At 38.4% G+C, this 14,861-nt stretch overlaps 2 protein-coding genes across 4 annotated transcripts in view; one reads left to right on the top strand and one right to left on the bottom strand.

The window, feature by feature from the left end:
- brf1a (BRF1 general transcription factor IIIB subunit a) overlaps nucleotides 1-14,861 on the bottom strand; it is a 42,490-nt gene that overhangs the window by 20,977 nt on the left and 6,652 nt on the right. For both annotated transcript variants that reach the window (XM_065296440.2, XM_065296441.2), the window contains 8 exons: nucleotides 14,215-14,246; nucleotides 12,628-12,700; nucleotides 7,987-8,136; nucleotides 6,411-6,504; nucleotides 6,147-6,273; nucleotides 5,960-5,999; nucleotides 5,766-5,858; nucleotides 3,918-4,175 (listed from right to left, as the gene is read on the bottom strand). In XM_065296440.2, coding sequence (XP_065152512.1) covers nucleotides 3,918-4,175; nucleotides 5,766-5,858; nucleotides 5,960-5,999; nucleotides 6,147-6,273; nucleotides 6,411-6,504; nucleotides 7,987-8,136; nucleotides 12,628-12,700; nucleotides 14,215-14,246 — 867 coding nt within the window. The remainder of the gene's footprint in view (nucleotides 1-3,917; nucleotides 4,176-5,765; nucleotides 5,859-5,959; nucleotides 6,000-6,146; nucleotides 6,274-6,410; nucleotides 6,505-7,986; nucleotides 8,137-12,627; nucleotides 12,701-14,214; nucleotides 14,247-14,861) is intronic.
- btbd6a (BTB (POZ) domain containing 6a) lies at nucleotides 8,576-13,059 on the top strand. Of its 2 annotated transcripts, XM_065296445.2 has the most exons (5): nucleotides 8,576-8,703; nucleotides 9,699-9,913; nucleotides 10,321-10,411; nucleotides 10,495-10,613; nucleotides 10,906-13,059. In XM_065296445.2, the coding sequence occupies exons 2-5, from the start codon at nucleotides 9,705-9,707 to the stop codon at nucleotides 11,936-11,938; spliced, it is 1,452 nt and encodes a 483-aa protein (XP_065152517.1). In that variant the 5' UTR covers nucleotides 8,576-8,703; nucleotides 9,699-9,704; the 3' UTR covers nucleotides 11,939-13,059. The 2 variants fall into 2 exon arrangements, with proteins under 2 accessions (XP_065152517.1, XP_065152516.1); XM_065296444.2 differs by lacking the exon at nucleotides 8,576-8,703 and having other exon boundaries at nucleotides 8,769-9,913; nucleotides 10,906-13,058.

The following is a 14,861-nucleotide window of genomic DNA, read 5'->3' on the forward strand; positions in this document are numbered from 1 at the left end:
ACTTTCGCAGAAAAACGTGCTGCGTTAACTAATCAGGAGCTTTCTCTAGTAGTGACATGATTACAGAAAGCGAGCGGAGTCGCAGTAGCCCCTCCCATAAAGTGAATTTCCGTGTGAATGTATAGATGACTAGAAATTAATGTGCGGCTTTCATGAGCGAATGAAGTGAGTAAACTCAAAATGTTCAACAGGCAAACTAGATGCTGTAGACGTGATTTTGACGCCTCAAACGTGGCTGGTGTGAACCCACGGTAAGGGAGGTAGAATGTGTTATACTAATAATAATAATCATAATTAATACCAAACTTTATAATAATAAACACTAAAAATATATTTTAAATCTAAAATGATGTGAAATTTGAAAAGTTGATTCATCTGATTCAATCGAATCACACAGTTCACTCAAAAATTTACACAAAAGTTTGCTTCAACTGTAAAGTAAATGCTTTGGTAAAAAAAGCCTCCATAAAAAATTACATTCATGCATTTAAAAATTTGTGATAGACTAATATATTGCAGCGTCTGATATATAATCCAAAATTTGTAATATTTAAATTATCTGCATTGGCCAATTGGCCTTTCAATCGGCCAATAAATCTTTCTTTTCCTTAAACTTGTTATTTGTAATGAAAATACACTGGGATATAAAGCCAAAGTCTGACAAGACAGTAAATGACTAATCATTATTCACTTTTTAACGTGAAGTTATGTTGTGTAACACACAACAACACTCTGGTGTGCAGCAAATTCTTATTTAAACAGTACAGAAAGGTGTCATATGCACAGTACATGATACATAAGTACATAAAAAGGGTATGTTTATGTCAATATTATGCTAGACAAATGGTTTAGTTTCCAATTTCTCCCACTTTGTCTCTTTGTTTCCCTCATTGATTTGGCTTTCATTTACTGTAATTGTGTGTCATATTGGCCAATCAGCCACACTGCTTTCTCAATATCGGTATCATAAGAAAAAACATATTGGTCAACCACTAATAAAAATACAATTACACACTTTGAAGATTGACAAAGGCACATCTGTGTCTGTTACAAAACCCTTATGAATGTGAATCACTGCCACTTTTGGCCCATCTGTCCTTTACAAACCTCAAACAGCTGTCCAGAGGATCCATTAAAGACGTGCAGAGAGAATAAATGTCAGTCACACACTTCTCCTGTGAAAGGCACCTCTCCCTCCCCTTCTCTGTCTCCATCTCCTCCCACTTTACTCCTTATCCTAGTGTAAATGCCCACTTAGTCTAAAGATAATGGAAGATACAGGGGATTTCACTTGTGATTGGATCGGAGTGTGCAAAAATGATCTAAAAACCGGGTGTAAACGATCTCATATTGAAAAATTAACAGTAATCCGAGGGAAGTGAGACAACCTGTCAATCATGCCAAAAGAATAAAGCATAGAAAGATGCTCAGTGTTATGCAGACGCTGCTACTTCCTGCTGTGTGGTCAGCAAGGGGGGTCAGCAAAGACAGTGAGTGACCATCTGGAGACACACACTGCCCCTGTGTATTGTTAAGATCACAGGCTCTCCGCCCTCTCAAAGCATTATACTACATTACACAGGAGCACTGAAAACACACACACACAAAAAAACTGGGAGACAACTCTAACAAACTCAATGAATAAAACTGATTTCAGAAAAACAGAAAAGTTTAACAAGGCAGAATAAAAAAAGAGGATTGGTGCCTACAGACACTGTTGTGCAAAATATGAAGAGTTTCGTTCCAAAACGTGATAAACGCCATTTTTAGGCAAAATCCTATATCTGCTATGATATTCTGTCATCTTTTCTCCCTTTTTTCCAAATGCCAGTCCTCCTTCTCAGCAGAATGCAATAAATCCGCTTAACCTATCACAGCGCACCATTCCACGCATTGGAAACAACAATGGCAGCGCGTTAAATACACACAGAATCCTAGTTTTCCTCATCTACTTTGTGATCAACAAACAAACAAAAACAAAATAATTTATGGCATTGATAAACCTGTGGTGGTTTTCTGTGGCAGGGAAGAAACATAAGCCATCAAAATCTAATAATTTACGTGAGAGCCACTCAGGTGAAGGGAAAATGCCGGCTGTTGCTTGTTCTCACACGACAGCATCAAGCTTCTGTCATGCTAACACACTGACCCCAGGGGATCGTATGAAAAACTTTACATTATTTTATCCAAAGTCAATGAAAATCAAGCAGGACCAAAACATTTTACAGCTGATCGCTGTCAAAAAAGTTCAGCGATGACATCCCAAGTATGACAGCAGCAATGACAGTGTTCTTAATATGATAAGTGTTTTGATTAATGCCATGAATGTTTATTTTTTAATCAGTGTATACCACTAGTCAACTAAATGAATATAACATGGCAAAGATCAGTGCACATTTATATAATGATTCAATAGATTTATAGCATTTTGAAAAAAAAACCTTGAAATTGGAAAAAAATTGCATTTTGCGGAAAAATAATCAGTTTTTAAAATAAATCTTTGAAAATCAAATTATGGATATGAATTTTTTATGTTATTATAACCTAAAGATGCTATGTGAAAGTTTGCAGCAGAAAATAGTGTTGTTTATAAATGAACTACCATTTAATATTCACTCTTTCATTCACTACTATTTTCGTTTTTGACATTTTACTACATTTGCAAATGTGGGACTCACAAGTATAACCAAAACCACACACACACACACACACACACACACACACACACACACACACACACACACACACACACACACACACACACAAACACGCACGCACACACGGGAACTAGATCACTCCAACAAGCATCTTATTGTCTGAAATAGAACAATGAGCACACCCAAAAATAAGGGAATGGATGGACAAGAGTAAACAAGAGTAAACAGACAGACAAAAATCTGCAGCAGACAGTCTGAAAATCAGGCCACAGGCGTATACAGACACAAAGCCATGTTGTCAGGGCTGTCCATATAAAAATATACTTTCCTTAAAGGTCACATTAGACTTTCATTCAATGCGATTCTTATGAATGTGGATGCTAAAGTGCACAACACAGTTTTTGAAAAGGTGCAATAATAGTTAATTGCAAATTGTTGAAGCCATAGATCATGACATCATAACCTGTTGCCAACATTCAATGCGACTCAAGCGTGACTACAGTCTCACCACCCACTGAAATAAAACAGGGAAATAATTGACAGGTTTGCCCTGTTATATAAAATTTTAACTTCACGCATCATAAGCATTGGCAATCTAGTGCCAAAAGCCCTCCGCTGCTACGAGTCATGATTTCCCAACTCCACCAAACCAAACACAGACACAGTGCGCCAGCAGGTCTCACGACATATCAAACGCACGCAGAGCCGGCAGTGGTGGGTGGATGAAAGACAGTGCGTTAAAGACAAGGTGCTGTGTTCAATTAGTACTTCAAAAGAGGGGGCTTCCACTTCCTTCACCCTATACAAATCATCCACAACCAATCGAAAACATGACAACACGTGATATCACAAAATCTGACAACCTGCCAGAACTTTACCCTGGGAGCCTACCAGCTACAGCTCTTCTGCCTGTGATGAACAAAGTCGTATTTTCTTATTCATAAAAATGCAACAACCAAGAGTTTATCATACAGATAAACAAGTCTTGCATTCAGTTCTGCAGAGACTGGTTAACTTTATAGTGTGAATGTGGTTATAGGCTGAAGGTTCGTAAAAGAAGTCACTTCAGTTACAATCTATGAATGAAAAGTGTTAACAGACAGGTAAATTTGGTATGTAAGTGACACTTTATCAGTAAATGCTGGAGGTTTGCTAGGGATCGAACTCATGATGCAATGCTCTACTAACTAGGCTACAGGAATGCTTAAAAAAGATGTCACTCCTCCCTCAGTCTGAAAGTGAAGTGAACTACTTGCTTACCGTTTTCTTTTTCCTCTCTCATTTTGGTTATAGACTCAGGCAGGCCCAAACTGGCAGCAGTGGGCAGCGTCCCAAGCAATAATTCCAACGACGGCCGTTTGGATGGGGTAACTTTGTCATGCTTCCGCTCATCTCCACCTGCATCCATTTCAACAAAACCTGAATCTTTGCACAGGTGAGATGCTGCCGCCCTAAGCTCTTCGTCTTCTCCATCATCACCAACAAGAAGACTAGAGGATGCTAAGGATATGACATCATCTAAAAAGCAAGAGAGAATATAAATACATCTCTTGAATCACAACAAACAACAAATAAAAAAATGGAGACAAGCATTGCTGTACTAGTTCTTCAAAAATAACCTCCCTCTGGGAAATTTCAATATTGATAACATTAAAAATCGACCTTTTAATAATTAAGCCATACTGACACATCAATCTCATCAATACACTCAATACACAGATGGCAGCCTCTGAACTGCCTGAAACTGTTTTGCTACCATAAGAAATTACACAAATTGACAAGGCAGCATGAAGGAAAATCCTTTATTTTTCCCTCAATATAACGATTCATACTGGGCACGCCAGAAAATATTGATAAATGTGAGTATTGCAATATTTTGTTGGGCAGTACTGTATAAATTCTCAAAAAAAAAAGCTATATCGATATTGTAAAAATAAAAATCATACAAGATTCATGGCATTTGCTTTGTTTGGAGTTTACATCCCGACCACTAGATAGCATTCTTTCTTATCTGTGAACTTAAACAGTGACAGAAGTACTAGCATAGAGGAGCAACTAGCAATTTTTTTTGCTAAGGTTTGCATATTGTGGTGTGCCTAGGTTACTGCCTTGATTTAAAGCATTTCAATGCAGCACAAGACACCGCACCTATATCGTGAGATATGTATCGTTTTCCAGATTCTTGCCGATCGATCCCTAATGCATAAATAAATGTACAATAAAAAATGTGTTTAGAATTATATCCGACATGACTCGCATAATCACATTAAAGATTAAAACATAATATAACAATTTTGAGAAACTTTTACAGAAGACTCCTTTGCAACCTGACTGATATTAGAGATTTTTGCTGTCAGAATAATAATTACTAATGACTGAAAGTAGGAATGCACTGAAAAAAATTAAATTAACCAAATTTGAAATAAATTATGCAAATTTAGACTTAAAAGCTGTTGTGAACATCATTTAGTATTTTCGTCCAATTTTGATGTGGTGCATGCAGAATAATACGTTTCTTTTTCAACAGCTATAAGCACATTTCTATATGACATAATTTACCCAATGCATAATTAAAATGCATTATTCTGGTAATTAAAACACAAAGCTAGTTTCTTTGTCTTTTAATTTCAAGCTTTTCTGTGATCCAGCTGACATGGGGAGAAATTAATTACACAATTCAACCACACCAACATACATGACCACAAACACACATGGAATAATAATAACTCCTTGAAGAACAATAGGTTGCTCGGGCCCTAAAAATGGAAACAAACATTCATGATAAGACAAACTCGCACAAACAAACACTCCCACGCTCGCAGGCTTAATTAACTCCCCACTGTAATCACTCCATTAGAGATATCATGCATGAGGAAGCACTGGATCTCTGGCCTTGTGGGTAAAGTTGAACAGGGAGTTAATTGGATAAAAATCTAAACAAAGAATTTCTGCACTTCACTTCCTGAAGACAAAGGTACGGCGTTCTTTAGGTGAGCAGCAGTTCTCACCAATCAATGAGCAATTCTGAACAACATGATCATTTGACTGCAAATGCTTTCATTATAGACATCTACACTGTGTTTATATTATTGTGTGTGACGTTTATACCTTCTCTAGAAGAGGATGCATAAATCCCTCTGGGTTTGGGCCTACAGCTTTCCAGCTCTATTTCAATCTCATCCTGATACCCACAGATTTCACCTGCAAATGAACCCACAGCAACACATCCTTATTCAGTCAACACGTTAGGATTGTTTAAAGATCAATAATGCAAATGTGTGTAGTGTAAATGTTAGGGTTACCTTCAATATCATCGACTTTCTTTGCAAGTTCCTGCTCAATCTGTTAAAAGGATTTGGCAGAGAAAGATTTAGGCAAATGGCATTCGGGCATACAGGGATGTATGGAAACTTGATTTATAGTTTATAAACTAATAACGTTGATATAAATTTTTAAATCTCTAATTGAAAGTGCCACGTTATTTGTAACCTGTTTTAGTTTTTGCTTCCTGAGTCCAGCCGTGAATGAGGGTGGGTCACACTCCTGCTCCAGGTCCACCTTCATGAACTCCTCAATGGTGAGCTCACTGGTGGGCGTGTCTTCAAACTCATTCAGCCTGTCAATCAAACAGACCGGGGGTCAAGACACAAAACATCATTGTAAAATGGTTCCTAAGATGTTAATTATATAGTATGAATAACATTATAATAAGCATCACTGTATATATTTGTTATGGTTAAGATTAAATCTCACCTTTTTCTCAATGTAGCCTCACACACTTTCACCACACTTATCACTTCTTTAATTGTTCGACGGAAATCGTGCATGCGAGCGGCAACCAAGAGAGCTGCGAAAACACAAACATACTTTCGGTAAAAGAAAGATGGAGCAAATAAGAGTGGAGAAAGAGGGAGTCTAGGTAAATATGAAACTTTAATAGGCTTTAGAAAAGTGTGTTCGCTGTACCTGCATCCCTGCTGACTCACCTCAGGCAGAACAAACAGACATTAAATGCACCTGTAATATTGCAGAGCCCCAGATGCCTGTTTCACTCTGTTTCATTAAAGAAACATGAGGAACCAGATGCACTTCTGAACTATATGACAAACTGGATAAGGTGAACACATCACAACAGAACTGTATTGTGTGTGCATACTGTATGAAGGTTTATGTAAATGTAAAAGCTATTAAAAATCTTTGAGTTTAATGATGCTTGTCAAGTCAACACTAAACCAAATCATTGTAATTCACATTATCTCTCTTAGTGCAAGCTACATAGGTTATTTCGAAAAACATGCTATTGCAATCTTTATTCACAGTGGACACTGTTTCTCAATAGCCCAAGGCATAACACCCACTTTTCACAATCCAATCAATTCCCAATTGATAAAATCCAGTTGAGTTCAATATCCTATTACGGTGAAAAATGCATCTTAGTAAAACTGGTTCTGAATGGTTTGATTTTAATGAAACGCTAAGTTTAAACATCACTATACATACACTGCCATTCTGCTTAACCCTAAAGGTTCTTGTGCAAACAGTAGCTATCAAAAAAGCCCTCTCTACTGTTAACCCCACAGGAACAAAAACCAATCTGCGTTCCAGCTATTACACAAGTGCTATTCAACGAGCCTGAGGCTTTCATCACATTCAGTCTTCTGTGTCCGTCTTCATTCTTGGTCTTTCACACTTTCTTTCTCTCTCTGTCAGTCTGTCTGTCCCTCTCAAGCCTCTGATCTCTTGCTGCGAAACAAACTCTTTAAAACTCAAGCTTCCTCTTTTCGCAGTCCTGACTGCTAAAAGATTAATGGCATATTAATTATTCAGATTTTGCAATGAAGGGGGGCAGAGAAACCCAAGCTGAGAGGCAGGACGAGTGAGTTATTTTAAAAGCTTAATTACTGTACAGAGTAAAACTCTGCCTAAAAGTTAACACGAAACACGAAAGTGCAGAATGGAAATAAAAATTTTATTGACGACACTGCAATAAAAATGTAATGTACTGCACCTCTTCTGCAATTAAGCTTTTACAATGCAAATAACTATTTTACCCTACTGAATATATTAAGAGCAAAAATCTTAATACAAAGATGGGGGTGCGCTCTTTATGATTTGAGGAAATGTTCGAAAAAACAACAACATTGTGTGACTAGTATGAAACTTTACGTTCTAAAGGAGATTTGTGAAAAGAGAATCCCAAATATAGGAGAAGGAAACGCTTGATGTTTTGCTGATGGTGTATGTGCTTATGCGCATGTAACAAAGCAACCCTTCACTAGCTCACATCATTAAAGAGGTCGCACCATTAGGGGAGGGTTGCCATGGTTACCTGCTCCGCAGAGGCCCGAAGGTCTCCGTCCCGTGTGCATCCAGTCTCTCTTCATCCTCTGCAAGAGACGCAATGCCGTCATCGAAACCTCGTGACTCTTCTCCCCAAATTCCAGCATTTGCGTAAAACGCGGAATGTAAAGACACGGATCTGTAACAAACAGAAACAGACAAAACACATCAACAACACATCTCTCTGGAGCTTCTGGAAACTTCTTCTTTTGCATTTTAGTTTCTAGAATGTAGGGGTGTCAAATCTGGCGGTTAGGTGCATTTAATCAGCATTAATGAGCAGACGATTACAAATGATTACAGTGGCTATTACAGTGGCTCATGATCATCAATTTGTGGGCAGTTCAAACGTAATTAGTGAACTTTAAAGTTACTAGCCATGATAAGTTCTAACTATTCTTCAACTCCAATTATTAAACCTCTTCAGACCAAAGCAAAAAATGTCATCTCTAACAAAGAATGAGCAGATCTAATCTGCACTACATATGTTCACTATAAGCCGCTTTAGAGAGAAAGAGAGAGAGAGAGAGAGAGAGAGAGAGAGAGAGAGAGAGAATGCGGGATTGTTTTGGAACCCACTCGTGCGCGCGCAGCAGTATTGACAAGATACCGGAGCAATGAAACTTTGACATCGCTTTGAGTCCAGATGTACTGTTGCAAAACACGAACGAAATACACAATCTGAAGTTTTTTCGCATCGCCTGAGGTAAGAGAGCGCATGCTATTTCCTATATACGCCGTGACGTAAATCTTACGTTTACAAAGCGCAGCGCGCGGATTAAAATGTGTCATCAGAAACGTACATAAATACTGTGCACGACATGTTTTACCATTTAGTCATTTAGCAAACGCCTTTATCCAAAAGATAAGGAAACAACAATACATGATTGCTGATTATTTGCTAATGTAGTACAAAAATCATGTATTTCTGCTCTGTTCCTGCGAGTATTAAAAAGGTAAAAACTAAGACAGACGAAATGAACGTACTACGCATTTGATAGAACGGACGTGTTTTGATTTTGAATGACACCTACAGTACAGATAAACATACATATGAAGAATAAAGTGCATTAATCTTTTTATACGAAGCTAACGAGGGAACAAGATGCAGTTTTCGGAAGGGATGGAGGGACAACCCTCTGATCCTGACGTCAGAGGGAGAGAGAGACCTCAAAATAAACTCAGTCAAACTTGTTCATTTCGCGTGGCCACAGCAGAGAAAAGATCGGCTTGAGCATTGTTTCAGTATACATCGGCACTCTCTCTATTTGGTGGGCTGTATTTTTTGGGCTCTTTGGTGACTTTCAAAGCGATTTCGGTTGGATGTTTCGGTAACGTTATATAAACGGAAAGGATGCGATTAAAGAAAAAGGAAGGTTGATCTCTCCAAATGGTCGGTGAAACACAAACGTTAATGCCTCTTCGTTTAAGGAAAGCGGATGGTGTTTTGTTACCACTAGGAATATCCCAGGCTACGGAGGTTTCTGAAAGAAATCATCTTCATTTTTTTATATTTCATCTAAACTCGTTTTTGTTCTCATGCCCGCTGCGTCGCAATGCAAACTGTCCCATCATGGCCGGATCATGAAATGTGTGACTTTTCTACTCTTGCTCCCCGAAACGTTAAAAAAGTTGAAAAGGGCAAGCAAGCACCCCGACAGGCTCTCTGTATGCTATAACATCGTAACTTTATCTCTCAAGAAAAGGATGGCAGCGGAACTGTACCCTGTGAACGACCCTGTCACGGTGCCGAAGAACGGGACCGTGATGCTGAACCTGTCCGAGAAGATGAACGTGGAGACGGACGCGCAGACCACCACGACCATCGCTACGACACCGACCACGGAGCAAAATATCAATAACAACAACGTAGAGATTCCCAGCTGGCAGACCGCGCATCCGACATTACGCGAAAGGCAAGTATTGAGCATTGCGCTGTAGCAACAACACGCTCATAAAATTGTTTAATTAACATAGTTTTAGTACAAATAAAACCAAAATCATGGTTACTATATTTAAACTATATGGTTAGGCACAAATTAACCATGATTTTGCTAAAGTAACCATAGTATGACCATTGATTAACAAAAGGTGATCAATACGCCAAAAAGCACTTACTATGTCACTACACCATTGTTATAATAAAACAAGGGGTTTGTATAAAACCGTATGCCAAATGCATCAATGTAAAAAAATTATAATAAAAAGAAGTGATGTGTGTGATGGTTTATTAAACTTTTTTTAATAATATTTCCGATTGTAATATCTATATTCGTTTACATGAAATCAAAATGTATGCATATTTTGTTTTTATTTTATTCAGAAATGCCCAAATGTTCAATAATGAACAAATGGCAGACGTTCATTTCATTGTTGGTCCGCCCGGTGAGTCAGAGAGGGTCCCGGCACACAAGGTAAGTTCACATGAAATCGCTCTCTGAGTCTCTTACAGACTTCTCAAAATCTAAGATACTGACTCTAAATCTTTTCTTTTTAGTACGTGCTGGCAGTCGGGAGCTCAGTTTTCTGTGCTATGTTTTACGGGGATCTTGCGGAAGGAGACTCTGATATCCATATTCCAGATGTGGAACCCGCTGCGTTTCTCATCCTACTCAAGTAAGACTCATTAATCACATCCGGGCATTAATAACAGGGCACTCGGCTTTCATGCCAGGCTGCACAGATGGGTCCACCAAGGCAAGGGTTTGCCTTCTTATTTTAGAGCTATTACATACGTTTATTGGATTGCAAATGACGTTTTCCTTGCGGGACACTGGGAGACAGTATATAAAGTAGTAGCAGAGTCTGTTAAACAGATAATCTTTGGTGAAGTGTAAACTAGCTGCTTTCAGGCAGGTTTGAAAGAACGTCACCTAAACACCTTTATTTTTATCCTCTCCTTTATCAGATACATGTACAGTGATGAGATTGACCTAGCACCAGACACAGTGTTGGCTACACTTTACGCTGCCAAGAAATACCTGGTGTCTGCGCTGGCTCGAGCGTGTGTGGGTTTCCTCGAGACGAGCCTGGAGGCGCGAAATGCGTGCGTGCTGCTATCTCAGAGTCGGCTGTTCGAGGAGCCGGATCTCACACAGAGGTGTTGGGAAGTGATCGATGCACAGGCGGAGCTTGCACTGCGTTCTGAGGGATTCTCTGAGATTGATTTACCAACGCTTGAGTGCATCTTACATAGGGAGACTCTTAACGTGAAGGAGGCTGTGGTCTTCCAGGCAGTTCTGAGCTGGGCTGATGCAGAGTGTCGGAGGCAAGGCTTGAGCACCACACCACAAAACCAGCGCGCTGTGCTGGGGAAAGCGCTGCACCTTGTGCGCCTACCCTCCATGACCTTACAGGAATTTGCAGATGATGCAGCACAGTCAAACATTTTAACCCTTGATGAAACACACAACATCTTCCTTTGGTACACAGCTGCGACAAAACCTTCGCTCGGGTTCCCGGTTACTCCCAGAAAGGGGCTGATGCCACAACGTTGTCATCGGTTTCAATCTTCCGCCTACCGGAGCAACCAGTGGCGCTACCGTGGACGATGTGACAGCATCCAGTTTGCCGTGGACAAACGTGTGTTTATTGCTGGGCTCGGACTGTATGGTTCCAGCGGAGGGAAAGCTGAATATAGCGTCAGAATCGAACTCAAGAGAAAGGGGGTGCTTTTGGCCCAAAATCTGACCAAATTTGTTTCTGATGGTTCTAGCTCAACATTTCCTGTGCGGTTCGAGCATCCAGTTCAGGTGGAGCAAGATACATTTTACACTGTTAGTGCTGTTCTGGATGGGACCGAGCTAAGTTATTTTGGACAGGAGGGAATGACAGAAGTCCAGTGTGGGAAAGTCACCTTCCAGTTTCAGTGTTCCTCTGACAGTACAAATGGAACAGGGGTGCAAGGGGGACAAATTCCAGAGCTGATATTTTATGCTTGAGTACTTGGACTGATCTATTAAAAAAGGACAGCGGGTAGATTATTGTCTGGAATAAATGCCTTTGCGCATTATGTAGCTGCAAGACACTTCTGGTGGATGGGGGGGTTCCTTACATCTAATCCGTTTTATGTCTCACACCCGCAAAGAAATGCTCTCCAATCTTATTTATTCTTTAAACATATTGTTTTAAAACATACCATTTAATTTATTCTTATTTTATTTTTAATTATTCATAATCTGCCTGTGTACAGTAGAAAATGGGCAGTTTTTGCACTTGAACTTGGGCAGCGTTGACTGCCATGTTATTTAATGGTTATTTGTTGACGCCTTGATGCCAAGTGACTTTAACACTGAAAACCATAAAACATTTAACTTTTATTCATCAGTATTATATTTCTATACCACTTCTACTATACCACTGTAAAACATTTTGTTATACTGTTTCAAACTAAGCATTGCTGTTTTTAAGACTAAAAAAAAGTTGGAAAAATGAGACTTGTTTGCTTTATATTTTTACTTGACCACCATAGTTAAACAATTTGAAATTGATTTAAGTTTACAATGGCACAGCACCATCTGTGTGTTAAAAACTAAATTACACTAATACACCACTACAAATATAAAAATGTTCTCTTTTAGTAATTTTTTTTTGTAATTTTAGGTCTGTAATAACTTGTAATAATGCTTACCAATAGCAGGTGCATTGATGCACAGCTCCCTAGCTAAAACAAGGAAGGTTTTCCCCAAAATATACACGTTAACCTAGAAAAGAGAGAAAGAATGCGTGAAATGATGGACATATATTTGTGGATGGATGACAGCAAAAAAGATGAACAGATAAACAGAAAGTTATGGCGATAACGATGTGTATTTGAACAGATGCTGAAGGTTGCAAAGTTCAGAGCTCTGAGGTTTGGATCCATACCAGCATCACTGCAGAGTCCTCACTTTCTCATAAACTCTACATCTGTATTTCTCATTTTTAGAGAATGAATTACAAAAGCAATAAATAAAAACACTTTTAATATCAATATAATTCATTACTTATCTTTAATTTATAAATTTAAAAAACTATAAAGAATGTGTAAACACACACACACATACATAGCAACCCTATTACTTCCATCTGGGCCCCACAGCATTAAAGAGAAATGTTCTTTAGTTGATGTCAGAGGTCATGACCACTAAAAAGTGGGATGGCCCTCACACACTCCTGACCTGAGAGGGGAGGTGGCGGCCTTATGCCTCAAAAGAGCTCCTCTGTCTTGGGGAGAGCGAAGGAATTTATGGGTCCTTTCTCTGGTAAAATCCCCTAATGACTCAAATACCGCAGTGGACAGGGTCTGTGTGTAAGTGTGTGGGGCAGGGAGGGGACTTTATAGGACAGCTGGGAGAGTAAAAATATAAAACGGTCATACCAGCTGGAAGAAAATGGCTTTCACACACTCAAACACATACTTTTTATTTAATGCGGACTGCAATTCCGTAAACGCTAATAAAATCGATTTAGTTTCTACTTAAGATTTTTGTAATAAAAAAATCTATTAGAATAACGTGAGTTATTTCATGTCCTCTGACCCATAATAATACTTTGTATTTTGACAAGGGCTGTCGATAGATTAAAATATTTAATTTAGATTAATCGAATGATTGTCATGAGTTAACTCACGATTAATCGCACATTTTTATCTGTTCTAAATCTAATCTTAATTTAACTCTTTTCAAGTATTTAATACTCTAATCAAAATGGGTGTGGACAAATATAGAAGCTTTATGCATCCTGTTTACATTTTCGACAGAACCAAAGGCATTGTTTTGTTTATGAAATTTCCCCATTTCTGTTTGCTGCTGCATCATTTGTGACCCGTGCTGGCAAATTGAGTCGGGGTGAGCAAATAAAAAAAATCTTTATTTATGTTTTAACATTCTCTATTTAAAAAACTTCTAAACAATTCATGATTTGTTGGAATCTGACAAAACACATTTTTAGCGCGTTATATATTACATATGTTAGCAAACTTGAAACCAAAACAAAACCAATATTACACTAAACTTTTTTTTTACAATAGATAATGGTATCGATGTCACACATTTGCTGACAAAATAATTTTTTGCATTTTCATTCCTATATAAAAAATTAATAACCTCATCATCAACGTACACATATGTACTCCTGACTGCACACACGTATATATGTCCGTAAATGTATACAAATATGTACATTTGTACACACTATGCTTTAAGTGGCATGGAAACAGCAAAAAAGCAGGACTCACCTGCAGTAGGTCACTCAAGTCGAGCAGCATGTCTGTAAAAATGCGTTGAGGAAATCAATCATGATTGCTTATGTACAGATGTACTGTTTATTGGTTTGTGATGTTTTTGAGACGCCATCTAACAAACTTTTAAAGATCCAAACATTAAGCAGTAGTGAGCATCATCTCACAGATGGTTAAAACACATAGAGATGAGGATCAGACAGGGAATACGATAGAGAGGCAGCCATTTTTAATCCACCTTGAAATGAATGAGATTATGGTCAGATTCAGACTATTTGCTTGACATTTTCCCTCTCTGGGCAAAGCGCTACTAAACCGCCACCTCCTGAACTCTTGAATTATCCTTGTCTCCTGGCAACCAACTACTCTGTGTCCATGGAGACAGGTACACCTGCCCAATCAGTTCAAATAGCATTAAAAACATCCCAATAAAAAACCATTGTGTGGGATTTACAGTAACTACAGAAACAAAGAGATGATCCTAATGTTTTGGATTACAGATGGCTATTAAATAACTGATACATTTGAAAGATCACAAAATTTGCTTAATCTTTTCCATAAAAACTACTAGGTGTTGAAATATATTTTAGGTACATATTAAAAGCATACAAAAATTGCAAGAACGGAGACCTGCCACAATAAAC

Source organism: Paramisgurnus dabryanus, chromosome 20 (assembly GCF_030506205.2).
Source record: "Paramisgurnus dabryanus chromosome 20, PD_genome_1.1, whole genome shotgun sequence".
Lineage (NCBI taxonomy): Eukaryota > Metazoa > Chordata > Actinopteri > Cypriniformes > Cobitidae > Paramisgurnus > Paramisgurnus dabryanus.

Excerpts from the sequence above, each read along its gene's own strand:
- btbd6a (XM_065296444.2), top strand. The coding sequence starts at position 9,537 with ATGCCCGCTGCGTCGCAATGCAAACTGTCCCATCATGGCCGGATCATG. Across the intron at positions 10,412-10,494 it reads AGAGGGTCCCGGCACACAAG|TACGTGCTGGCAGTCGGGAG; the intron begins GTAAGTTCACAT and ends TTTTCTTTTTAG. Across the intron at positions 10,614-10,905 it reads GCGTTTCTCATCCTACTCAA|ATACATGTACAGTGATGAGA; the intron begins GTAAGACTCATT and ends CTCCTTTATCAG.